The following is a 27,776-nucleotide window of genomic DNA, read 5'->3' as shown; positions in this document are numbered from 1 at the left end:
ATCCATGTGCATCGATTAGAGTGGTGGCACATTCTATATTTGGAAAAACTATACATCAGATCGAAAATACTAATTGCACAAATTGATTTTTGGGCAGTACAAAAAAATAACTGTAATATGCCATAATCTTAGAATAAAATGCTTTTTTAGGGCATCGCTTTTGTTCAAGGTTGTTCTTATTGGACAAGGAGTACATAATCTACTCAAAATAAAGTTTATAATATATAAAGTGTAGAGTATATGGCCTAAGCATAGACTGAATATATACATGGACATAGCTAACCTGCTAGCTGCCACGTTCCAAATAGGAAGTGATCATGGACATGCTCTCTTGACTAGTCGCTTTCTATTGAAAAACATTCGCCCTCGTCTCTGTTACTGCTGCTGTCGGGCTTGCCATTTTATTAACACATACTACATACTACATCATCCTGGTATTTTTTAAATTTTGCCATTGTGACTGTAAATCAGGATATGAACATTAACAATAGACAAATCAGGTGCCTTCTTTCCCCAAGGTCACTCCAGCTAGCGTAAGCAACAGGTTTGATTGCTGGTTTAGCAAGGGAGAACCCTTGCTAAACCAGCAATGCAGCCGGGAAGGGACATTACCTTCAAAAACCTCACTTCTGATTGGCTCTTTGGTTGCTATGATACTCCCGGAATTCCAAATACGGAACTTGACTCCAAATTTCCCCCTATAACTGCTAGCCTCCAAAAGCTTTATTTGACTGAAGCCGAATGCTATGGGTGACATCGCATTTCCTTAGTTCACTTCTTTATACAGACTATGGGCTGCTTATGAATGACTCATAAATTCTTATTATTCCAGAGTGGCCATTTTGAAATGTTTTAACAACATGCATGATCACATCAAGTCACATTTCTCAGCAGAGTATTCATCATGTGCTCTGATCTGCATTTTAGCTAATACACATTCTACCAGCATTTGTTTTAAAGAGCAGCAGGAGACTTATGAATGTCTAAAGTAAAATAAATTAATTTACCACCAGTTATTAGTGTATTTTAATGGATAAGAGCAGAGCATTGTTACATTTTAAATAGCATCCGATGCTATGTCCATCTAGCCAGTGACTATTTTGCAGACCTGTTCCCTAACATACACACAAAAACAGAGAAAGGCAGTGAAGATGAAAAGTGGAGCTATCCATTCAAGTTTGTCCATGCTTCCATTGCTTCCAAGTAGTATAGTACATAGGATGACACAGATCATAAATTGACCTATTCGCAAAGATATCTCAACATGTACGAAACTGGAGGTGTCCAATATCATAATCCGTGCTACAGTTTTGCTGTACCATTACGTGAATATTGTAATAACATAATACGCAGAATTGGGTATGAATATATCCCTCTATAGTAAATACTAGTTGCCCGCTGCCCTTACAGTGCCCACTTACTCAGACAATAGATAATCTGCCCATCTAACAATGCAAGACTTGTACTGGTGCTTATCCCAAACAAAACAAATGAAAAGCACAGCACAATGTTCCCCAGAACAATTCCTCATGCAAATGTCAGCTTGGTGGAGAGGCTGTTTAAAATGCATTGAATCAGCACGGCTAGAATCAATCTGCCGCTAGTGTAGTAAAACATGGGATTACTGTCTGACCTTCTCCAGCTATTACTGTGCACGCCTCTTCAGTAATGGGAGCAAAAGTACAGAGCAGATGTACACATGTCATGTATTATACAAACACAGTTCACCACAGGTACAAACTTAAGACCACACATGTATGGAGCTGTAGTTGTTATCATTTAACACTGTAAAAAAACAAATTCATCTGTTTTTTTCATTTATCTTTATTTATACAGGAAGACCCACAGTGAGAGCACTCAGACTCATAATTAATTAATTTCACATATAAGTTGCATCTGAGTATAAGTCACACCCACGGCCAAACTATGAAAAAAGTGTGACTTATAGTCTGGAAAATACAGTACATATATCGATTTAAAACATTAAAAACGGGTGCAAGTGTCATTATAAATGTTTATCATCAGATGATTAAAATGCATTAGTAGTACCAGTGTATCCAGTTTTGCATGTCCCTGAAATGTATTCCATTTTTGGGAAGCAAAATAACCAAAAGCTTTTTTATAGACATAGACAATCATGAGATCTTGCAATAAAAGTTCCCGTATCAAAGTTCAACAAGCATATGAGATATTCAGGCAGTTTATCAAGTAGTCTCTTATACATTTTATACAGCGTTGTTCTCTTCTGACAGATAGCGATGGCCAGCCTAGTGTAGAGTGTGTGAGTGGCTGAGTGAAAGAGTGTATCTAAAGGTCTCAAAGTAGAGGCTTAAATCTGTATGTATATTATATCTGGATAATTTAGTATAGCCTTTTACTAGAGTTATTTTTTGCTCTTTTACCTTAATAAAATTCACACTATATAGTATCGGAGTGGTATTGGTATTGGTGAGTACACTAAGACCAAGTATCAGATCGGAATTATTTTATTATTATTTTTTTTTTTAAGTATCAGAAGAATACTAGTTAGCTGTATATAGCATCTCGGGATATTTACCAAAACCCAAGTCATCAAAAGTAGCTGTGAAATATGTCAGCTTTCTGCAGTTTCCCAGAAAGAAACTCTTTAAATAGCAAGATAATAAAATATTAAATATTATAGGTAAAACTGTTTTTGAGGTTTTGCTTATGCGCTGTCAGCATGGAAGAAGAGACAGAGACAGTGCACAGCTGGGATGACTCACCAAGCATGGGGACACATATTCAGGGATTAGCTGATTCTTGTCCTCGATAGTCTTCCTGGAACACTAGTGAGGAGAGCGTGATAACTGGTTGGAGATCATCTCCCTTGGTTAGCCAACAGATCAGTGGTAAGAAGGCTCAGTCACAGCTGCCCAGATAGAGAGAGAGAAGCATAGGAATCAAAATGGTAATTATTACATTGTGGGGGCTAAAATCTGCATACGCACTCAATTTATGGGGACCTGCTTTCCTCTTCGGGGCAAAGAGAAGGTCTCCAGAACGTGATCCTTTTCTATTATTACATCAACATGATTTAAATTTAAACATACTATTCTAATTTGGCTGTTATATTACTGTCCCCTCATCCAATACATACCTGGAGTTGTATTTTGCTTCATTCACACTTGTTTCATTAATCATGAATCCAAAATTGTTTTCTCTCAAAACTCAAAAATGCATTATAAATAAAAATCCAAACTTCTCCTGCACAGTTTTTAAGCCCATAGGCCATAACTGGACTTGTTTGGTGTTCAAATTGTGTTCAAAATGAACACATGGCTTTATTACCATAGCAGTTATGTTGCCTAATAGCTTCATTTGTTTTTTATTTCCTCATTGTTCATTCCATGATTAGGGTTTAGGTAAAGGTTAGGCATGTAACTGTGATTAAGTTTGCTTTTCTGGAAATCAATGTCAGTGTATAAAGCAAACCAAACCAAAAAGCATGGAAACCCAAAATCAGTGCGTGTGATTCCATGCAGTGTCACCGCGTACATGTGGTACCCTCCGGTGCCACTTGTGCTGAATATATAGAGCATCACTTCAAAGACTCGCCCTTCATTTCCAAAGCGGACTTTTCCCTGAGTAATGGGGCACTAATTAAAAGCAGTTCACTGGTGAGAGCTGGCAGGACCGCAGACCAAATGTGACCAGAAAGCCTGCACACAGCACGGCTGCTTTAACTACAGTCATGCATGAGACACACGGAATAATAAAGTGATAATAAACACTAGGGCTGTGCAGGAGGAGTGCTTCACTTCAGACAGGAGTCATTGATCCGGAAGTCAATGTTTATTTTATCAGGCCTAAAACCATCATACATGATTAGACAGAGGGATTTAAAGTGTATTGTTTTAGACCATGAAGTGTGCAAGATTTACTACGTATTTTGAACTGAAAGGTGAACTATGCAACGCTGACTTGTTATTGCTTTAACAAGAAAAGCATGAAACATTAATGTGAGCAGTGATGAGTACTTGCTTGTCTCTGAAGAGATAGATAAGTTTAATGACATAATACGGAACTTTCCAGGAAATGTAACATCTCCATGGAAAAGAGCAGGTGGTAGACCCTCCACCAGAAAAGCTACATAGTGCACAATTATGTATGGGTATGGGTATGTAATTATGGAAAGAAATAATGATTTTTGAAAAATTTTGTTAACATCAACAGCATGTTCTAGAGGTGACTGCTCTGTGCTGGTTAGGAAAAGTGCTTTTGGACAACTCTCTTTTGCTTATCGAGCAGGTCAGACGTGGAACACGTTGTCTGCTCATATACAAGAGCTCTCAACACTGGCAGCATTTCAGAAGCTTTAAACAGTGGTTGCTTGAGGGCCAAATATGTCACCATGCATAAAACAATAACATTTTTATAGGATTTGAGGATTTTTGGTTTAAATTTTCTTTTAACTTTTTCTTTTAACTTTCTTTTAACTAACTTCAAATGAACTGTTCTTATAATTGTATGTATAGTGAGTGCGTTGTATGTATCGTGAGTGTATGCATTTTTAAATGTTAATTACACATTAATATGTGTTGCCCATTTACAAATAAATAAGAAAAAAGAAACATTAGGAAAACAACATAAATCAGAATCAGTATTCTACCTGCATGACTATTCTTAATATTTGCTGTTGCTAAAAGGGAAATAGCTTTCTCAGCTCTGGCACATCTAATCTAGTTAAACATACAAACAAAGCCAGATTGCAGTAAGATAAAATACAATAAGAATCCAAATGTATGTGATCTGCATATATAGTACCGTACAGTGATGCATGTAGCAGCTGTCTGACTATACCATCTCATACTGTTTTCAGGTTTGACCTTGTGGCCAATGGCGGCGCTTCCCTGACCCTGAGTTATGAGCGCGCTCCGTTCCCCAGCGTGCAGCGGACAGTGTGGCTGCCCTGGAGTGTCTTTCATGTGATGGATACTGTGGTAATGAAGAGAGAGGCCAATGACATCCCCAGTTGTTACCTCACAGGTCTGCTCCGTCCAAACCCACTCATCCTAGCGACGCCCCTGTCCACGCTGTACAAGACATCAGAGGAGGACAGCCCTATCATCCCAGAGACACAGGTAGACTACAGCACACACTCTATGCATCTATGCCAATTTGTATGTTTAATTACATATTTTAAATTGCGCCATGTGTATCTTTTAGTCTCCATGGAGATGGTATTGCTTTGCCTAGATTGTTCCACAGTATGATATTAAAGCATAGCTAGCATTTATGTCATTGAAGAAGAGGTAATAAGCAAACTTTCTAAACTATTTGTAATGTTGCTCCCTCAAACAGTCTACCATGTTGTAATGTTGCTCCCTCATCAAAAACATGCCTGAAGTGGATTTATATTTCATTTGTCCATGTTTCCGTAATTTTGCCATCTCTTCCAGGCACTATTTGAAACCTCCTTACAGTTAGCACACAAGTCTCCAACATGGTGATCTAAATATCTTATGTGTTAACAGTTAATGTGTTACTCTCTTTAAGGTTGTTTTATTCTTCAAGAAGACCTTGGAAAACAATGCATTCTTACTCTGGATGGGGTCACCTCTACAGATCTGACCTGTATCTTAAAGTTATCTGTTCTGTCCATTGACCACTGACAAAGAATAGATAACTTTAACTTTAATGTCATACTGTAGAATTTTCTGAACTATGCAATAACATCGCTACGGAGACAAGCAAGTAGAACTTTGAAGAACTAATCTACTTTATCCCTTTAAGAATGTATGAATGATTGGACACAATTCAAGGGAAATGTTTTAGCTGGAAAACTGCCCGTTGATGTTAGGGTCAAAACAGTAAGTCTATTATTAAACAATCCAACAGAAGTTATGTATTTATCTTTGAATCACTTACTTAAAAAGTAAGTCCATATTCTTTTTTGATTGGTGACAGCTTTTTAATGTTTTGTTTTTTTTCAACCAAGGGTTATATGTACTCCTAGAACACAACTCAAAATAACTACCACTACTACTACTGCTCCTGCTGCTACTACTAATACAACTAATACTACTAAGACGTATTGACTTTGACTTTTAAAAACCCTATGCATACTAAATTGGTGGAAAATACCTGTAGATAAGTCTTGGTGGATCACATTACACTGTCTTTTATGGTCACTTCCACACTGGTCGTCCTATCAGATTCTTTTAAATGACTTCAATTTGACCCACATTTCTCAGGCATCAGACGGGCGACCGCTTTGTTGGAAATACACAGACAGTGGCTAATGATAAAGCCGCTTTATCTCCCCTCTCCACTGCATCGCCCACTTATTTTAAACAGACACATTTGCCCTTGCCTTTGAGCTGTGATTGAATTGCGCCGACTCCCCGAATGTTAAGCCATAAATTGTCTTTGATAAATTCTGACAGCCGGTTTCACGGAGGTCACCGATTTTCCGTTTGAGGCACAAATCTTTGTTTGAAATCCCCAAAATAATAAGTGTGATGCTGAGTAAACAGTGAAGCTTTCTATTTCTGCAAAGCTTAAAGAAGACATATTGTGCTTGAGCCTGCTTTATAGTTGTAATCTATGACACCCGTGGATCATTATGTCGCAATCGCAATATTCATCTAAAGTTACTTGATAAAAGAAATACATCTGCTGACTTTCGAGTTAGAAAAATGCGGTGTCCAATGGGAGCTGACGTCGGCGTGAATGTCATCACAACAAAGAGACTTGCAGTTCTCAGTCCCTCCTATGGATAGCTGCAGATAATGCTAGCGTGCCGCAGTTTTGTTTTTTTTTCCTTTCATTTGTACCAAATTGAGTATCCAACGCTGCCTTGTACCACTAATTGAGAAAATAAAAGAACAAATTAAGTACAGAGCAGTGGGCATGTACTTGTGGCGGTGAAAATGGATTGATCGGCCAAATGGCGTCTTGAAATAAGTGATTAGACATTGCTCAAACATACACGGATAACCCCAAATACAACTGAGTAAATGGTGAGTAAATGGTGAGGGGAAACAAATATAACATGGTTAAAAGCTCTGAAAAGTAAATTTTGCATAGTAGGTCTGCTTTAAAATTTCAAACCTTTTTTATAATGGGGAGTTCGAGACAGTTAGATAGTTGCCATGATTAAACCTGTGGACATTTTATGCATTCCTTACACTCTTAGGTATGCGTTTAGACAGCGGCACAATGTTCTCGAAGTAATTTGGGGAAATTTTTGAAGTCTTCTAAGCCTGACAGAAGCCTAATTTATTTTGCCTGACTGTGAGGGTTGAGCTAAACAAAGAGAATACAATATCACCAATTCCGAAATACACCTACGTAAAAACTTAAACATTGTAGTTAGTTCCCATTCCTCAAGGCTTTAATTAGCTCCACACTATGAGTACATTTATGATTCTCATACATTTGAATCACAAATAAGAGTATATAAAGAAAAGCAGATTTATCTTTTTCCTTCAAAGTCAAACATTCCACAAGCAGTCAATTTTGCTGCTTAATTTGATACATAAATCAAAATAACATTGTGTTAAAGGAACTGTATGTGAGGTTTTGATTTAAAATGTTATAAACTATTTTTATAATCTGAGTTGCCAGCTTCAATGTTGAAACCTTCACTATCTAAACCCCAGCACCTGCATGTGGCGTCATTTGGCTTTTGTCTAAGTTGGATTGCGTTCACAGAAATCGTAGGGTGCAGTAACTAAAAGTGAGCAGTGAAAACGTGAAAGCGGAACGTGCATTGTGTCTGACCGCACGCTGTTTACCCTCCAGCACCCTCTCTCTTTCTGCCTGCACCCGCTTCGGGTTTTTTTTCTTCAGCGAGCACCCACTTAGTTTTTTTTTTTTCTTCAACAGAAATACGTCATCAAAATAAGACTTGAACAGACGATCACAGATTTAGAGAGGTTCACTGTGGTTCTCCTCAAGATTTCTCTTTTTCACACTAGGTTTTTTTTTGTTCTTCCTTGCCGAGAAGGAGGGTCTAAGGACAGGGATGTGCTGGGACAGTTATTAATATACTCTTTTTCTGTTGATTAATTTGCTTGTCTGTTTCTGACAAAATTATCATGAAATTTTGTGATGTAAAACGAGGAACTACAGTAGAGGATCTGTCCACTTTTGCGTATTTGTGTGGTGAGATATAAGCTATGCGACTGATGTTGGCATCACTTGTAGTAATGGTAGTAGTAGTTTACTACTACAAGTCTCACGCCCAGAACCCTTCACCTATTTGTGGCTTCACAGCACAAAGGACCTGAAATCGTCCTTATTTTGAATGAGGATACAGAGGCTGCTTAAGAACCTGGTATTACATGTATAATTTATTTACTGAAGGTGTGGGCTTTGGTCAACGGCAGATAGCTGCTTTTTGCTGTGTGCACAGCTGTGGACTATGGGCACATACCCAGTCTGTGTAAAGAGACTCGAGTCTCCCATAACTCCGAGAAGAACCACAGTGAAGGAGAGATCCACTCTCTCTAACCTCTCTAAATCTATGATCGTCCATTCAAGTCTTGTTTTGATGACGTATTTCCGTCACAAGGCGGGCACTCGCTAAGCGGGTGCTTGCTGAAGAAAAAAAAGATCGAAGTGGGCGCAGGCAGAAAGAGAGGACACCGGAGGGTAAACAGCGCACGGTCAGACTCATGCATGGTTTGCTTTCACATTTTCACCGCTCACTTTTAGTTACAGCGCCCTACAATTTCTGTGTACACGCTCCAACTTAAAGATAGCCAATTATAGAAAAGTGCTAGTGGAATTTAGTGCTAGTGCAACCTCTGCAGCTCAGTAAGTGAATTCCGGAGGTTATGACATTTCACAAAAACTTGTATGTGTCCTCAATTTGCAGGTTAAAGTACTGGCAACCCAGGTTCAGTTGTGATTGTAATACCTTTTGTTAATACTGTTAGAGTGCATGCTACATACAGTTCCTTTAAGAAGCCATATTTTTACTAATAATTGGTTCAGTATAGTATACTCTTCATAAAAAAGAAGGATCAATTTTTAAAACTTCAGTAAAACAGTTCAGGAGCTGATGGGATTTGTGAGTTTCTTTTGTCTTTGTTACTGAAATAAACAGGTGGACTATAGGGGCAACAATGAGACAACCCCCAAAACAACAGTGGTTTTAGGAATCGTTTTTCTCATTGAGTACAGTGGTCTCAGTATGGACACTGTATTTTCCTTTATGTTCTGAGAATATTTTTGAGTGTATTTCTTCCACCTCTAGTAATGATCAGTTGGAGAGGTCCACATAGCCTGGTGGGACTTACAAAAAATGCAACATAAGAAATAGAGAAGTAGATTTTTTTCTTTACTACCTGTTCACTTCCTAACATAAATCACTGTTAATAAACTGACCTCCAGGTCCTCCATGAGCAAGTGGCCATTCCGGGCAGTGACCTGAACCTGGTGTACCTGAGCTCCAGAGCAGCTGGCTACAAGCCCATCCTGAAGGTGCTGCTGACCCAAGAGCGGCTGCCCTTCGGCCTGATGAAGGTCCACCTGATGGTGGCCGTCATGGGCCGACAGTTCCAGAAGTCCTTCCCAGCCTTCCCTGACCTTTCCTACACTTTCATCTGGGACAAGACTGATGCTTACGGCCAGAAGGTGTACGGGCTGGCCCAGGCTGTAGGTGAGTGTACCTGCTGGGGAGCATTCACAGGGCACGTGCTACGTTTTTTATATAGCAAATTAATTCAGGGATGGGTAGTATTAAAGAAGATGTATTAGGCTTCTGTCTGCCATATAGTTATAATTTATGCCACCTATGAATCATTACTTTTTTATGTTGGGCATTTTAAATTGCAATATTGATCTTAAACAACTTAATAAAATGAACAAGTCCGCTGATGCTGCTGAATTTATGTTTATCACAAATTAAGACAAAAAAAAAAAACTAAGAAAGCAAATACAGAGCAGTAGCTATGTCTGAGGGGAATTTTTGGATGCAAAAAAATGAAGATTACTGAAATGTGCATGAATTACCCAAAATTTAAACTTCTGAAGGGGTAAATGAGAAGGGGAATGGCTCAAAGCTCAAAAAAGGTACATTTACTATACTTAACCTTTTTTTTACATAACAATACATAACAGTACTTTTAATCAACTAAAATGGCCATTCTACCCATGATATATGTGAGAAATATATATATTAAAAAAAAGATAGGCAGGTGTGTTTTTCACTCTTTTTTTTTTTTTTTTTTACTTGAGTACTATTTTTGTTGGCTCATAATAAACCATATTTGTTAACCAAAAGCTCACAACCGTATTGATCCCAAGCAGCCTATCTTTGCACATTCAGTTTCAAACAGACCTTTTCCTCCTCTCCTGTACAGTTATCAGAGTATCACTTATGCCCTTTAGATTCCCAGCCCCCATGTTCTCTGTCAGATCCTGCTCGAGCCTTCCGGCGTTCAGCTCAGTGTGAACCAGTGAAGAGAGGACAGGAGCAAGAGCACGGCCTAGAACTATCTTTGTCTAACCCCGAGTCCTCTGTGAAGTCTGCCCAACACCTCTGATATAGAACCACTGCGTACTGCTCATAGACATACAGCCAGCTCCCATTTGTCCTAATAATCGTGTTTGTGCCGAATAAGCAGTTTGCCTGGATAATGGCTCTCTGTCCATTAACACGGAATTGATGCATCACATTATAACAGGTTTTATTCTCCTCACGATTAGTCTGCTGACAAACAAGTCACCGCTCAATGGGACCTGTGCAGAAGAGAATTGTCTATACATTATACAGACAAAACTGAATGTGATTATTGATTGACAATATGTTTAAAGGTCCTATTTTACGCCAAACGGATTGTTGCTTTAAGCCATGTTATAATGCTGTTACCTCATCAAAAACATGCATGGAGTTGTGTTTTGTTTCCACACACGTTTAAGTAATCCTGCATTATTAGTCTGTCTACATCTCCAAAGCTCAAAATGCTCTGTTCCACTTTGTGATGACATGAAGTGGTAGTTTTCAAGTTAACAGCTACTGTTTGCCTTTTATGTAGCAGAGACTGGCAATTCCAGGGCTGAAATTATTTAGATTCTAGTGGAGGTGAATGGAGTTTAAAATCACAGTGGAGCACTTCCTGTATTATCACATGACATCACAAGGTGTTTTCAGTTTGAGGGAAGAACTCAGCCTAAAGAAGCAGGGTTTGTGTGTTAAACCTGTGAATGAAACATAGCACAACACCAGGTATGTTTTTTGATGAGGAAACAACATTATGACAGATCAGAAAATAGTGTAATACGGGCCCTTTAACTGTTTAGCATCTGTGTAAAATGTCATTTGATATTTATGTAAGAGGATAAACCCATTTACAATACATACAACATACAATACACAAGACAACACACACACACTCACATACTAACATACAGGGCTCTCACAGTTACCCTACCTAAACAGTTTACCACTACTAAATGCATGAATCAGCATGACACAGCAAATATAAATAAATAGATATAAAAATAATCAGGATTAAAAGCAGTTACAAGCATGTTTAAGATGTTCTAAAACAGCATTCCTGAATAATGGGAGAGTCAGAGAGCAGATAGAATAGAGTAAGATTTGGTTTTGTTGAGAAGTAGCTTATTGGTCAAGAGCCAATGTTGAACTGTTGAAATGTTGAGTACCATTAATAAAAAAAAAAATCCCTGTAAAGATAAAGATGTGATAATGTGTAATTAGAAATATTTTGAAAAATCAATACATACATTTTACGACTCTCACAATTATTAGACCAAATGAAAGAACTTAAAATATTGTATAAGCTTGTTTTTTATTACATTAGCATAATAGATTGTTACTATAAAAATATTCAAAGTAACATTTCGAGTTATGGGGTGAACCTGCCAACTTGACTTCATGGCTGATATTGCTTTGTTTAGATTGTTCTGCAGTATTTGTAATTAATAACAACTTAAAAATAATAAGAATAATGTTGTAATAAAAAATATATCTAGCTAGGTTTCAGACAAATGGTTCCTTCCTCATTTTAAATATTTTGTGAGGACTTTTCCCCATATAATAATTTGAATTATATTACATTATTGCGATTGCCATGCCAAATCCTTCAAGATTTTTATAGCTAAACATGTGAATATGCCATAAATTTGTATGCAATGTGAAACACTGTATAGCATCCACATAGGGTCAATCAGAATCCATCTATCCCTCCTGGCAATAAACCCTACTTCAACTCTCAGAGACTGTTTATTTGTGAACTCCATGTCTGTGTAGCCACGTGGCATTTTCTTAGCAGGTGTGAGAATCCCCCAGTGGTGCGTTTTCTGAGGGCCACTGTTTTATGCTGACTGCTTTGTTTTACATGTATGACTTTTCAGCTCCCCTTCACTGACTACATTATTGCTTAAGGGAAAATAGCCTGGAAAAGGTCCTTTCGAGGAGCGCTATAGCAACAATAGAAAACCCATGATGAATGACCACAGAATCCCAGTTTTGGATTGTACATCGCAACGTATCTTAATTATATTCTTTTGTCTGTATTACGATGTCTACACAGCAGCAGGGTCGCGTTATGAAGATATGTAAAGGTATTAAAATTCCGCTCTTTCACAAATGCGATCGCGGTAATCAGCTGCCACATCACGCCGTTTATGATATTACAATAATGTGCCCTGTATGGGGGTTTTATAGCTTAAATATTTCATCTGATTCTACATGTGATTTTTATGTTGTATTTGCATTTACAGAGGAGGAAAACAGCCGCTTGGTTTGATATGTGCCGTTCCCCATGGGTTTGCTGAAATCATCCCAGCTGGAGGGGATTATACTGTCAAAGAGAGCACAGGCAGGGTAGCGGATGTGTTGTGAATGGTCCATGCAGGATAGGTTCAAGTGAAATAGTTAATATGTGGAATTTTTTGTGTGGTGTAGAAAGATCATGACACTGACAGAGTTTTGTAGAGTAATTACAAATTGTATACATTTGGGGAAACTACGATTCAAGTAAGAGTAACTTTAAGAGTAAAGATGTTGTTCAATCTCATTCCAAACTTTGAAGGGCCCAATATAACACTATTTTTTGATCTATGTTATAATGTTGTCCTCATCACAAACATACCTGCTGTTGTGCTTTGTGTCATTCACACATGTTTAATGCACAAACACTGCATATTTAGGCTGGGTTCTTCTCTACTGGTCCACTTCTGTCATGTCTACGTAAAGATATGAAGAGTACATGAATGGTGATATTACTGAAATTGTAATGTGGCTCTAATAAAATCTTGAAAAATGTTTTGGCATAGGCTATCTATTACCACTATGTTAGCTTTAACATGAATAGCCAATACTCTTAAAAGGTGCATATATCAGAATTATGAATTAAATTTGTATTTCTTCTTTTTTAATGAAATTACTATATAATCAATTCAGTCAATTCTTTTCGAAAGTATGATCCTATTTTAGAGTCTGGCTATTCATGGGTCTCCAGCCATAGCAATAGCTCTCCATTGCTTTAGCAATGAAGCAATTCTTTTGAATAGGGAACGGTTCTCACAAGCCTTCTAATCAGGAAGGAATCCGAAACCCAGTACTAATGTTTGCATATGTACTGTAGTATAGTTAGCATTGTGTTGTTTTTCATCAAAATAACAGGCAGGGTAGATGATGTTTGGTGTATGCCAGTGTTTATATTGACAAGAAATGTTAATTTAGTTGTTTGTTTTTTTTTGTTTGTTTGTTTTTTTTTTCAGATTTAGTCAAATAATGATATTTATGTTATGCTGATTTTTGTAGGTTTCAGGTTTCATTTATTTTCCTCTCTTCAAGAAGAAATTTAGCTCTAAACAGGTGTCAGTAGCATTAACTTACAGATATGACAGGACATAAGAAAAGACAAAAAGAACTGGACAATTACAATCGCTCAGGCTTCACACATCTGCACATCTCACAATCAGCCCATGTTGTTAATCAGTTTTATGGACTGGGGCACGAAATAGTTTTTATATCTGTTATTTATATATAAAGGAACCCTGTATCTCCTGTCAGACTGCAGGAGCTCATACTGTGTGTTGAGCACATGAGAGGGATCTATGCTGATCTTCAGAGCCTGTCTCACAACTGGCCGTTCAAAGATGGTCTATGGTCCAATCAGATTAAATACACTGATGATGTTACCAGCCAGTCCAAGGATCTGCAATTTATACTTGACTGTCAGGTTTCTAAACCAGCTGACTATTCCATACTTTAGCACAGACTCTATACTAGCTCTATAGATCATCCTTATCTATCTTAACAGCCTTATCTCCTAAGAAAGTACAGACGCTGGTGTATCTTGGCACACACACACTCATCACATGCTTATGCCAGTTCATATGAGCATTATTTTGAACCCCTAAATATTCTAAATATATGTTGACACTTATGTCCATGTATCTCTACTTCATCATGGGCTCCAATTGATCTATGTAGTAGTCTAAATCCATAATAGTTGCAGTCATTTTTCCGTGGGCCATGAACACATGTATTCCTTGGACTTTGAGTTTGCTTATGATCCGGTTTGGAGCTCTGGGAACTTGGATCTAGTCTCCACTTGATTCAGTCATGTTTATTTTTTTATTACTGAACAAGTAAATGAAAAATTTAATTCTGTTAACTGGACAAAAGTTTCCGAGTGAAGATGTTTCGCCACTCGTCCAAGTGGCCATCTTCTTTTGTCCAGTCGACAGAATTGAATTATTTATTTGCTATGGGAAATACCTGGATGCCTGAGGGATTACATAAACTACTTTTTATTTAGTTTAGTATTCAGTTTTAGCAAAAATATGACATTGACAAAAACTATGACAAAAATATTTTAGTCGACAAAATGAACATTGGTGTATCCTCCCTGGATGTATAGCCTGACTAACCTTGCCCTATGCCTTGCTCCCCTCAGTGTCGGTGGGCTACGAGTACGAGTCGTGCTTGGATGTGGTTTTGTGGGAGAAGAGGACGGCTGTGCTGCAGGGATACGAGCTGGACGCAGCCAACATGGGAGGCTGGATGTTAGACAAGCATCATATTCTGGATATTCAGAACGGTAAGGACATTACGCATTACAGCTATTACTATCTTTTCATGACTACCACTGCTGTTACTACTACTACTGATAATGCCACTGTCTAAGATAGGGGTGTATTATTGGAACCAGGTATCGGCTCTGATACCAGATAGTTTTAATTGATTCAACTCCAGAATACCGCATACCCCATAGTTCATAATGTTTGACGTTTATTTATTCCATTTTTTTACATAGCTTGTTTAAAAAAATAGATATTTCAATAATTTTTTTTAATAACTTGCTAGACTATTGTTTTAAGGAGACAAATATCCAGTATTGGGAAGTTTTTAAATACAAGTGCCGAATTTATATAGTTCGAATTTTAACACAATTTAAGTACAGTTCCTTTTTTGGTGGTATTCAGAATACAGTTACTTTCCTAAAATTAAAGGACTATATTGCACTGTATTGGTAGGAAAAATAGAAGTCACTGCTCTTATAGTGCATGTGTGTGTATGTGTGTGTGTGTGTGTGCGTGTGGGGGGGTGTGGGTGTGTGTGCGCGTGTGCATGTGTGTGATTTTTCCTTCTCTAATCAGTGATAAATCAAAGTATAACAAACCATTTTAACCCTCTGCCTATAACGCAACTCAAAGTGAATGTATTCTTTGTATTCAGAATACAGTACTCTGATTGGACCATGTAACACATACCAAATACATTTTATTCAGTATTCTTCCCAACACCACCCAATATCTCATTTCCATCTCTGAAGTATCGGATGGAAAAAATTGGTGCAACTCTAAAGCAGATATATGTTTGTTTGCTAACGCCTTTAGAAAACAGTTCAAACGCGCTACATACTCAATGCCAGACGATATGAAGATAAAAACAACTTCAATAAACAGAAAATTCTCAGATATAAAGAAAAAATATATGTAATAAATTGCAAATCAGTTTTGAGTTGAAAAGTAAATGTGACTTTATAAGTTACTATGTGCAGTAACATGACTTAGTGGTGAACTTTTTTTTATTTCTACTTTCTGCTCCCCTTAAAGTCCAAATTAGATGAACTTTGTGATGTATAGAATTAGAAGCTGAGAAAGTGGGGTTCTTATTGAAGTTTACTCACGGTGGCCACAGAAGTAAAAAGAATAATCTAATTGGCTAAAGCTATAGGAGACACGCTTGTAATATTGGATCTTGTTTGCAGTGTTTTTATTGAGTTATCGTTTCCTTTTAACGCACACCTCCACATTAGTTTTCAATATAGTTCTGCATAGCATATTTTAGTCCCTTAGGCATTTCTTACAGAAACAGTGTATATGTTTGTGTTTTCCTGGAATAATTAAGAACTTTTTCATGCCACTTTTCCACTTAATATGTTACCTGATATTTCAACTCGGGCCACTGTCAAGATCTCTGTAGAGTAAGTAAGAAATGCTTATATTAAATTTGTCTTTAAAGTTGGGCTCACTTCCGTTTGGTTTATGATGATAACACGGCAAAGGCGTACTATAATGAACATAATGGAGATGTGAGGGTAGATTAGATTAATACTGTTACTACGCAGAATTTCAGGTGTTATGGAGAGATTATGTGCATAATCACCAGTATAACTGATTTGTTGTCACTTGTAAAATACCAAAATAATACATTCGAATTGAATTGGCTCCTGCCCCATCCCAAGATTGTAGAATATGAAAACATTCAATTGATACTTTGCAGCTGATATCATGATGTTTTTTGGGGTGTGATGCTAACTGTGGGTATTGCTCTGTCTGTAGGTCTATGACTCAAGTTAGATTTTATTTTAAAACAAAATGCCCATGAAGACCTGACTTAGTGGGAACTAAAACAGGTGAGCTGATTTGTGCTGTTAAACAAGTCCCTCTCAAATTACATTACAGTCACAAGCTAATTGCTTTTTAGTTAGTCACACTTTTTTGTTGAAAATCAAACTCCTAAATAGGACCATGAACGCTCGTATTGATCGCAGGGTCCTGAGAATGTACTGTTTAAATCTATTATGTTTGGGTTTTTTTTGGGGGGGTTTGTTTTTAGATTTTTTGTCTGTGTTTGTGTACATTGTGTCAGCATGGTAACTGCTGAATCTCCTAGCATAAATATGGGGGCCACTAAAATGAATATTGTGGAATGCACATTTTTGTTGTAATACAGCAATTTCTAGAATTCAGTCATTAATAGAAATGACCAAATTCATCATTTACCTTCTAGATATTTCATAGGCAAATATTAAAGACAAACTGTCTCTTGCCCTCTGTCTAGTAGTATGACATCATCACATTCTAAAATCTGAAAACCACCAACAATGTAATGTCTATGTAGACCATAAACTGTTGCATTTAGTTGTTTTTCCATAGCTGCTAGTACAGCATAGTATGCTAGTAGTGCATAGTAGTAAAAGATCCAGCTAATTTCAATGAGGCAAGAATGAGTTAGGACTGGGAGAATAGTTAACCATTAACCTAAACATTCTGGAGTCTCATAAGTTTATAACATGTACACATTTATATGTTGAATTTATATTTTTGGTAATACATTTTTGTATTTACTTCTCAAAGCCCAAACTATAATTCTAAAGTACAAAATAGAAATGGTGTACTAGCTTACTGGACATCAGACATGCTTGTCGGACAGATCGTGGCCCTCTGAGGACCCATCCTGGCGGGTGGTCTTTAGCCTGAATCACAGCCATAAATACTGCAATCACAATGAAATATGGTTGGTCATCTCATCCTCACATAATAGAGGAGAGTTTTGAAGGGCCGATCTTTCATGGTAATAGCAGAATAAATCAGAAGCTAAGTCACGAGGGTGCCGCGTTTGCAACCATCGTGCTCTACTCAGCTGTTTTAGCAGGCCTACACTGCTACCTAAGCTTTTTGATGAACAGGCGTCATGTTTAATTCTTGCTTTAATTCAATGAACGCAGTGAATTTCTCTCTCAGACAACTAGTGTCGGTGACTAGTGGTGTTTAAATTGGTGAGTGGATGAAATGGGTGGAAGTCTGTCTTTTGCAGGTTTAAAGGCAGATGCCCGCTCTTTTCACAACCAGACAACATATGGTCAGATAGATTTTTTGCAATAAAGCAGCTATTTGAGTTTTCTGTTTCCAGAGAGTTCCATATTGATGACATCACACTAGAGCGAATTCTATCAGAAAGAATGCTTTCAACAAAATAAAGGTGTTTCTTATATTTTTGTTTGTCAAATAATCATTTTGTGCACAGTAGAAGAGTTTTGAGCCAGTGTACAAGATGATTGCTAGGTAACCGTTATGGAATTTCCTAGCATGATGTCATAATTTGCAACCGGGAAGTAATATTTCAAATCTAAAACACTGCCAAACTGAGGGGCAAATGTTTAAATATAATCATATTAAAGTTTAGTTATATTATAGTATATATTATAGTATATAGTTATATATAGTAAAATGAGTAGTATAATCTGTCATAGGCACTTTATGGGCTGCAAAAGTACAGCAGTTAATCAAATATACTGTATATAAAAATCTCTCATCCTCACCCTCCGCGGGTGATCGCATCCTTTTTTCCATGTTCAGGTCCTCTACTAGAGATGTTCCCATCCCATGGTACTGCGATTTCCACCACAACGGCTTTGCCCTGTTGCTTATCCACCACCACAATGTCCGGTTGGTTCGCCATCATCATTCTGTTAGTCTGTATCTGGAAGTCCCACAGGATCTTGGCTCAATCATTCTCCACTACCTTTGGAGGTGTTTCTACCTTTACCTTGGGGTCTCCAGTCCCTACTCCGCACAGATGTTTCTGTACACTATGCCCATCCCTTGGTTATGCCGCTCCATGTATGCTTTCTCTGCCAGCATCTTACACCCTGCAGTTACGTATGCAGCCTACACCTTGGGTTTTGTCTTGTGCCCTACCAGACAAGACACCCCCCCACCCCCCTTTTTTATATATCTATATCTATATATATTTATATATATTAGCTCCTATATTGGCCGGCATACTCCTGGTAGAATGCCACGTATTTAGTCACCTAGAACAGGTCACAGACTCGTAATGAAGAAGTGTTTTGGGAGTCATTTGACTGCACATTTAAAGCTCATACCTCAGGCTAGTGTCACTTCCCTGCGCTGCTGTTGTGACATAAACCCACTCTGGCTCACTGTAGTTGTTCCACCTGTCCTCAACAATTAGTGTCCTTTTTATCTGCAAAATGGTTGGGGTTACACTGGCCTTCAGCTCCGAACTATGCCATTCTAACACTGATGTCTGTTGTGATAAGATGTGTAGACACTTATCTTGATATGATCTTGGTTTAGTCCCAGTGTAGACTTGGCGCTGATCTAGTCTTTAGTTTAGTCTCAATTTGGTGCAGTGCGTGCAAGTGTGAACACAGCCTTATAAGCATTTCAACGAGAAGCAAATAAGACATAGATCATTTAGAGGCACTATGATTTGTCCTGTCTTAAAAGCTCCAACTAGTTCACTTTCTTATCGCATTCCTAGGATCCTAATTTGTGTGTTTCACAACTTGGCCAGTTTTGCCACTGCTAACCACAGCTAGCACGCTAACAGCACATCAACATTACTTCCTGGTTATGATAAAAATATTGTATAATTAGATGCAATCAGCAGACAGCACACAGCTGCCTCATGAGCTGCATTTGCAATATGTCTGTTCTGTTACAAAACTAATTTACATGGGAAAAAAAGACCCTTTAGATGGATAAACTTAAGTGCTTAGACACCAGCAGGTAGAGATCAGAGTTCGAATGGTTGAGTATGAGAATTGTTTGGATTTTTGTGTAGGGCAGAAATTGGTCGGTGTAGGGGCACTCATTTGAAACAATAGGAAAGAGGAAGAGAGAATGTATTAATATAAATGTCCTAACAGGTATAGTTGAGAAGTAGGTAGCAGCTTTGATTAGTTACAGAAATGCACATAATTAAACTACAATCTAAATTCATTGCGAATAAAACTTGAACTGTTAGCGTGTCTGCATAACTGTGCCCACAAGTCATCTGCTGGCTTATGTTGTTTCGGCTGAACTTATTACTGATGAACTAAGTGTATGTTCTGCTATGATCGACTGATCTTGGGCTAAAACTTTATTTCCACTGAGGAAAGCTGAAAGAGTACGACAGCTCAATGATTCATCTAGTGCTGTTTAAAACTGCAAGAACAGAGTCTTCTAAGTCCAACAAGTACAGATTAGAGTGAACTGAACTTTCTTTAAAACTAGTGTAACTAATTATGATCACAGCTCATTTACCATTTTTGTCCTTTTTGTTAGCAGTTATTCAGTACTTAAACTTATTATAATTAGTCCAGCTGTAGTCGACTAAAGAAATTCTTGGTCGACTAAAGACGTGTCTTACTGATTGATTAGTTTACTAAAAAGGGGGCATAACAAAAGGTCTCAAAACTGCTATGTATCTCTCTGTATCTTACTGCACTCTAACCCCCCATTCCTGTTCAAAGATGAAGATTATCTTTCCTAACGTGAGAGCTCCTAAGGACACCAATCTTCTGTAAATTTCCATCTCAAAGCTGCTAGAAAAGAAATGGTTTGAGAGGGGAGTTAAAGAGGTGATTTTTGTTAGGAAAGATAATCCATCTTTGAACAGGAATGGGAGCTTAGACATGATTTATCTCCTATTTATAACTCCATCCTCACACCTAAATCAAAACAAGGCAGTACACTAATAGGTGTGAGAGCACCCATTAGGAGCCTGAATGATTATGTTAATATGACTCAGGTACAGTTCACAGTGTAGCTCAATAGACATGTCCTTGGATTTATATTACAAAATGGTCAAATTATATCCTCTGATTGAAAAGTAAATATTTTAACAACAAAGGAGTTAGACATTTGTGGTATAGAGCAAGTATCTCTCTCACTAGTGCTTTTAAGGGCTGCAAAAGTACATCAAAAGACAAATGCACTTATTTTCTTTTTCTTTTCACAAACAGAAAGATTTAAACTTGAGTGGAAAGTTCATTAAATCACAGGGATAACGCTCTCTCCACTCCACCATTGTACCTTGTAAGCCGGCATGATATAATTAGCCTGTTCTCATCCCAACCAAACACGTGTCATTAGCGAGCGTAGCAAGCTGAGGCTGGGTGCACTTTAAACACCTACACGCATAGAGAGGTTGCTCTGTGCTTAGAACAGGTAGGCGTCTCCATTCTCTTTTGATGTTTTCCAGTTGGTACAGCTAAATAAAAGTCAGCTCCTGCAGTTACACAAGCGCTCTGACGTTTACAATGCAATAGTGTATGTCGCTGTGTAATCTTCAAAACAGAGTCATAAAAATGTCTGAAATTATGCTTTTTATAACATACATTTTTAATAAATTTGGGACCTATTTGTTTTATGTTTCAAGAAATCTTAGTTTGTTCCTGTGACTGCTGGTTTGTGGGTTAGTTAGTACGTTAGTTACAGTTAAGTATTTTATTGTTATGTAACATAAAAATAGATAATAAAACATGTCAGTGCAAAGAGATTTTAGAGTTTAACAAGAGATGACAATGCAGTTATTTTATTACATTAGTATTATATAACTCTTTTCCAGATGCCCAATGTCACTGTTTTCATACATCATTACTACACTCCCCGTATCCAGCTATTTCTGCACGACTGCCCTGGTGACGGACAGAAGCAGGGCTGCCAATCTGCGCCATCTGCCCCTTCTACCACTAACACTCACACATCACGCTCATATAGGTAGATGAAGTTTCTTGCTCTTGAACAGAACACCGGTATGCACTGGCTGGAAATAACATCTAATAAACAACTACTGAGCCACTTGCACCATCAGTTACACTGTCACATGAAAATTGAACATTTATCTTGGCAAAGGACACAATGGGATTATGCTCCAACTGGAGCATTATTGTTATGTGTCTATGTGTGAACTGTCTTATTTCCTATCTCATCCCATTTAAAAAATAAATAAAAAAATAGCTGTGACATTTTGGCAGCCATCCGAACCAGTAGTTTAACAACACCTGATTATTGTGAAGACTTATTTGTTGGCTATAACATTTCCCTATGAACTAGAAGATCTCTACTTCTTGTTCTAGTCACTGGAAATACAAGACTGTAGCATTAGCCTGTGCTGGATGCATTTATTGTCTTCCTGCATCTAACGGTGCATTTTTCACTTAAGAAACCATCAGACGCTTCTGCAACCACATAAATGCTGTCTGGATTCTGTTTCCCAGGTGGGCTGTTAGCATAACGCCATTCTTTGTGCTTTCTCATCTAGCTTTTCATCTCCGGTACACACCTACAATTAGCTAGGGCATCAGTCACCTTCCCGCTATTCTCACCAGGCAAGGAGGAAGATTTGGAAGAAAGTGCAGACACTTTCTTCCAGATTTTCCTTGCACATAAACCTCTGCTCATATCTCCCAGATTGCACCTCTTGTCTTTTGTCGGATGCAGTTGAAGAAAACATGTCAGTGACACAGTTGGAAGAACCGATGTCTTTGTGGAACTTTTAAAAGAACCAACATAAGGGCCATTGCCGAACCCAATCTGTCAAGCCATTGAGAACATGCAAGTTTGTGAAGCAAAAAGTGCCTCTAGCTTGACTGCTGTTGGCGTTTCATCCCACCTGTCTGGAAAAGTTGCGTTTCTCCAAAGCTCATAGTGTCAGCATCACAGCGGGGAGGGGCGCTTGTTTTGTGATCAACAGATAGGTGCCAGGCGTATGATGTGCAAATGTAGACAGCAGCTTTTATTAAAACCAAGTCGTTTTGTCCTTTATGCCAAAATATGATGTTAGCGTTCATGAAATATCCTTGTGCAGGAACCTACATGGAAGCGGCAGTGACGAGACCAAAACAAGCAGATGGCATTGGCTTTTCTAATGCAATAAATGCTATTCTATGCCCCGGGCGCCTCACACTCCTCACCCATTCTGTCAAAAAGTAGTTACCATGTCTGGGTAAATTTAATACACTCGAGAGAAGTTTGTCTGGTTTTAATTTAGTCCTTGATAGGTGTTTTTCAATCACATTTTAATTTAAAGTTAGCTAAAAATCCATTGAGAGCCGGTTTAAAGTTTGAGGAGACTTGCATGGCGTTATATAAAATTAATGTGGGTTTAATTATGCATTTTTAGTGAAACTGCTGAAGTTTAATTAGTTGGGAAGTGCCATAGAAATTAGATCTAGAACTGTAAACTTATATTATAATATAAATCATTATAATAAAAGAAATGCTTCCTCAAAATCATATAGTCACATCACATGCCCTGGTTGGAGCACTGTGAACACTTGAACATTATATTTTACCATAAGCACATGCAGTGGTCTTGGAGCTCTTTTAACTGCATGCTGTTTTTCTCAATGCTACAAAACAAATTTAATGACCATGCCTCATTCTGCAGAAAATAATTGGGTCATTTGGTATCTGTTGGTTATTACCTATTTTGGTGAGATTGTCAGATCAATGCCACATTTTAGGGTGTTCTATGGTCAAATACCCACCGTTTTCCCTACCCAATCCTCCTATTGGTTACTTAATATGTCATGCTTCGACTGAGTGACTCCTAACCAATCACAATTAAGTGTGAAGTATCAGAAGTGTGCATAAAGATACTAACTGCATGCATCGTGATGAAATCAAAACTGATCTAGTCAGTGAGACAGTCAATACACAATAGAGGCATAATGACCCATAATGATGTTGGGAAGTAAACAAGGGCAGGGAAGTTTCATTCTAAAACTCATCCCCTTGGGCCTGGGCTTGATTGCAAAAACCGTGTCCACATGACCACCATTGAAACCCTCTCTGCAACTGTGATCTAGATTCTAAAAAACAAACTGCGATATGATTTTTTTGGCATATTGCCCACTGTGCCCTATAATAGTGATTTGATGATTCATTTTAGTTTGAGTCATGCTGAAAGAAAAGAGTTTCTAAGGTTGTCGTCTGGGTAAAGTTTCTGAAATTGAGACGTTTTGACTGCCTTAGCGAAGTCATTTTCAGCCTGAAGGTACTGAGTCTGAACCTAGAATTGAATCATTTATTGTTCTCAGATTGATCTAATACTTAAAGCACTGACTCATGGCTTCCTAGAATTCCTAGATTTCAAGAATATTGGCCAGATGACTATTTTCTGCCATGGACCACGCCTAGATAAATGAGGGATTACACTGATTCAAGACATGCTGTTTCATTCTGCTTGTTACAGTATATATTGATACTTTGCAGCTGATGTCATCAACTTTCCTTGGGGGTGTGATGCTAACTGTAGGCACTGCTCTGTTTGAAGCTCTGTTACTCAAATTAGATTGATTATCTTAACACAGTCTGACCATTAAGAACTGACTTAGTTGAAACTACAACAGGTGAGTAGATTTATGCTGTTAAACAAGTCCCTCACATAAAATTACAGTTACAAGCTAGCTAATAACAGTTTTTCAGTTATTGCCATGAATGCTCATATTGATCACTCTTAAAAATGTATTGTTTAAATCAATTTTGTTTTGTTTTTTTTGCATTGTGCATACATGTAGACCACCCCCCCCTGCCTCCAGCGTGATGTCACTGCAAAGTATCAATTGTCTGATATATACAGCAATGTCATAAGGGACTCAAGTGTTAATGTTAGCAAACTTTCTTGGTACAGTGCGTTTATGGAATTAGTTTAATCAAGTCACTATTTCCCCATGGATGCTAGAAAGCGCCCAAAGACACTGCGCTGTATTTAAGTGTGTAATGTTTTTGCTGTAGCGACCTTGGCATGCTCCTGTGTAATCCATTCACATCTGCAGCATCTATCAAAGCCCCGTCTGTAATGCTATCTGTCTGCGCGCTCTCACATTTCATTTTGGCCTGAGAGGCGGCACACGCTCAGTCTTTGCATTCTCCCAATCCAAACTGAATTATTCAAACTCAAATTTAACCACTTTTTGACATTTGAGATTTACGACCCACGTGGGTGTTTCGGGTTCGATATCTTCGGTCAGCATAAAGATGAATCCAAATATCACCGTCTGGCTCTTTGAGGTATTGATTCTTTAATGCCGTAAACCTTGACTAATGTCCTCGCCCGACGTGTTAGCTAGCCGGCGTTTAGTGTCTATCGCTTGTTGTAGCTTGTAGCTTGTTTTTTTTTCTCACGCCGGGCTCCTTTTCCCTGACATCTGAGGGCTCTTTCTCTCATGGTCGGTAGCTATGGCTCTCTCTCTCGCCTCCACTCCAGAGCCTGTCAGTGCAGATAAGGCAAATTGCTGGTGTGTGTGCGTTAGTCATGTCCTGGAGCAGCCTCTCTTCTTCATTACGAGTGGATATGGCTCCCCTCTCAGTCTGCTGCGGCTGCTGCTGTAACATGGATGACTTTTATTGGGCAAAGGTTTCGGAAGCTCTGTAGTGGAGTGTTCTGCTGGAAGTTGTCTAGAGACGTTTCCACAAGTTGTCTAAGAAAGAAAGTTTGGCTGTTTCACATTTATAGACGTCGGAAAGTGAAAGACGGAAACTAGATACTTTGGGAATGTTAACTAAGTTTTAAGTAGTCAACTAAATAACTTGTGAAGTGACCTTGTTACTGTTTACTCACAGAATGTGAGTCTTTATACAAAATGTGATGGACTCAGGACTGCTACTTGTTAGTGTCAATTGAACCATCTCACACTCTGAGGACTTCAGGGAGTGGCCTCCTGCTGGTGTCCAGAATCAGGACTAAACAAGGGGAATCAGTGTTTCAGTTTTATGCAGCTAAAATCTGGAACAGCCTTTCTGAACATGTGAGACACGCCGCAACTTTGACAGTGTTTAAATCCAAACTCAAAACTGTTCTGTTTAGCTGTGCATATGACTGAAAGGTTTTTATTCTGCAATCTTCTCTCTCAATGTTAATTTTATAATGGTTATTTGTGATTATTTATGTTTTGATTTGTTGTATTGTGATCTTATTCTTTCTTATTCTGCAAATACTTTGAATTAATTTGTGTGCAAACTGTGTACAAATAAACTTGCCTTGCCTTACCTTAACTGGAGGAATTTACTTTGGTTTGATGGGGGAACTTCAAAGGAATGGCCACTAAGACAAAAGGAGGAACATGAAAACCCCACACACAAAGGCCAAGGAGTCAAACGGGTAACCTTCTTCAGATATACTGTATACAACAGTGGAAAAGACAGTTGAGTGGATGTCTATCAATGCTTCTAATCTGAACAGATTAGACAATTTTTGCTATATTATTTATTTGAGAGAGGAAAGTCTACTCCTCCTGAGGTTCTGTTCTTGGGCAAGATGGGCCCATTGTAATGTGATTATGAAATTGGTTGTGGCAGCTGCAATTTTCTCTCTACTTTGTGTAGTCCTGCTCTGTCCTATGTTTCTGTATGCTCTAGGGCTGTTCTCAAAATATCGATATGGCAATGTATTCTTATGGACTTCTTGGTACAGTGTTGGATACACTGTTTTTTGAACAACATAAATCATTATAAATTGCTGAGTTACACACTGAACTACCTTCTCACCACAACATTAAGGCTGAATCTCCCGGACTGAGAAGGTGACTTATTCAAAGGACAATTTTATTCTGATATTAAGGGCATTGTGGACATGAAATTCCAATGTGTTGTGCTGCTCTAGATAGACAAAACATTGTAACCTGTAAATAGCATTGGGCGCAGCATGAGGACCCCTCTCCGATTGTTGGTTAGGAGTACCCTAGCTGGAGGATTTTTACCTATTGTGGACTGGCCAATCAAAAAACTACCACAGCTTTTGGAACTTCTGTTAAGAGACCACATTAGTCGGTATTGTTGAGGAGCTCGGTGGTAAATTGCTCCCTGTACTCTCTTTCCTATCAGACGGTATCGGGAAAGGCCTGGGTGGTATCTAAGAGAATGACACAGTACAAGGGGGAACAAAGGAGGACAGGCTGCAATTAAGACCCTCTCTCTCTTCCTGCAGCCATCTCCGTGGTCCCATCTCCAAGGTGACATTGCCCTGGGCTCCGGTGTGTGCGACTGGGCCTAGCCTGCGTGCCATTAATCATCTCCAGAGCTGTGATGTCTGCATTAAAGCTTGCTCTTCCTCTACATGAGTCAGATTACCGCTTTATCAAAGACACTTTTTCCCCCGCAATTACGTGACGATCGAAATCAAATGGACAAAAAGGCGCTAATGAATGGATGGTGGTGTAGCTTCAAGGGTAGACCTGTATGTTGATGACTTAGTATAAAGATGTAACAATAGTGGAAATGTTTTGATATAGAAATATGAAGTATGTCACAATATTATCCTGGATTTTTGTATTTAAAGCAGACCTATTGCGCTCACTACTTACTCCAAAGTTGTTTTTGGAGTGATTTCTGCATGTTTGAGCAATCTTTAATCGGCTATTTTCAAGATGCCATGTTTCCAATCCCATCCCATTTTCACAGTGGTATACGCTCACTGCTGACTACTTACTTGGTTCTCCGATTTATTTTCTTAATCGGTGATACACGCAGGATACGTTAGCGTTGCATAGTCATTCTGGTTCAAATGGAGGGAAAAAAATCACCACTGCTCACTAGTGTGATGTGCAGCTATCCATAGGAGGTGCCGAATCTTTGTGATGACATTTACGGCAACGTCAGCTCCCATTGGGCACCGCAGTTTTCTAACGCAGAAGTCAGCGGACTTGTTTCTTTTATTGAATCGTTTTAGATAAATATTGCAATTTAAAATGTCAAAATTATAACATAATGATCCACGGGTGTCATAGATTATAGCTACA

The 27,776-nt window shown here is 38.3% G+C and overlaps 1 protein-coding gene across 1 annotated transcript in view; it reads left to right on the top strand.

The window, feature by feature from the left end:
- The window catches only part of si:dkey-237h12.3 (teneurin-3), a 191,043-nt gene that overhangs the window by 108,183 nt on the left and 55,084 nt on the right, over positions 1 to 27,776 (top strand). Inside the window, exons 12-14 of the mRNA XM_055224598.1 lie at positions 4,841 to 5,102; positions 9,364 to 9,631; positions 14,907 to 15,050. Coding sequence (XP_055080573.1) covers positions 4,841 to 5,102; positions 9,364 to 9,631; positions 14,907 to 15,050 — 674 coding nt within the window. The remainder of the gene's footprint in view (positions 1 to 4,840; positions 5,103 to 9,363; positions 9,632 to 14,906; positions 15,051 to 27,776) is intronic.

Source organism: Periophthalmus magnuspinnatus, chromosome 10 (genome assembly GCF_009829125.3).
Source record: "Periophthalmus magnuspinnatus isolate fPerMag1 chromosome 10, fPerMag1.2.pri, whole genome shotgun sequence".
Classification (NCBI taxonomy): Eukaryota; Metazoa; Chordata; class Actinopteri; order Gobiiformes; family Gobiidae; genus Periophthalmus; species Periophthalmus magnuspinnatus.
The sequence above is the reverse complement of the archived record's forward strand: the minus strand, read 5'-3'. Positions and strand labels throughout refer to the sequence as shown.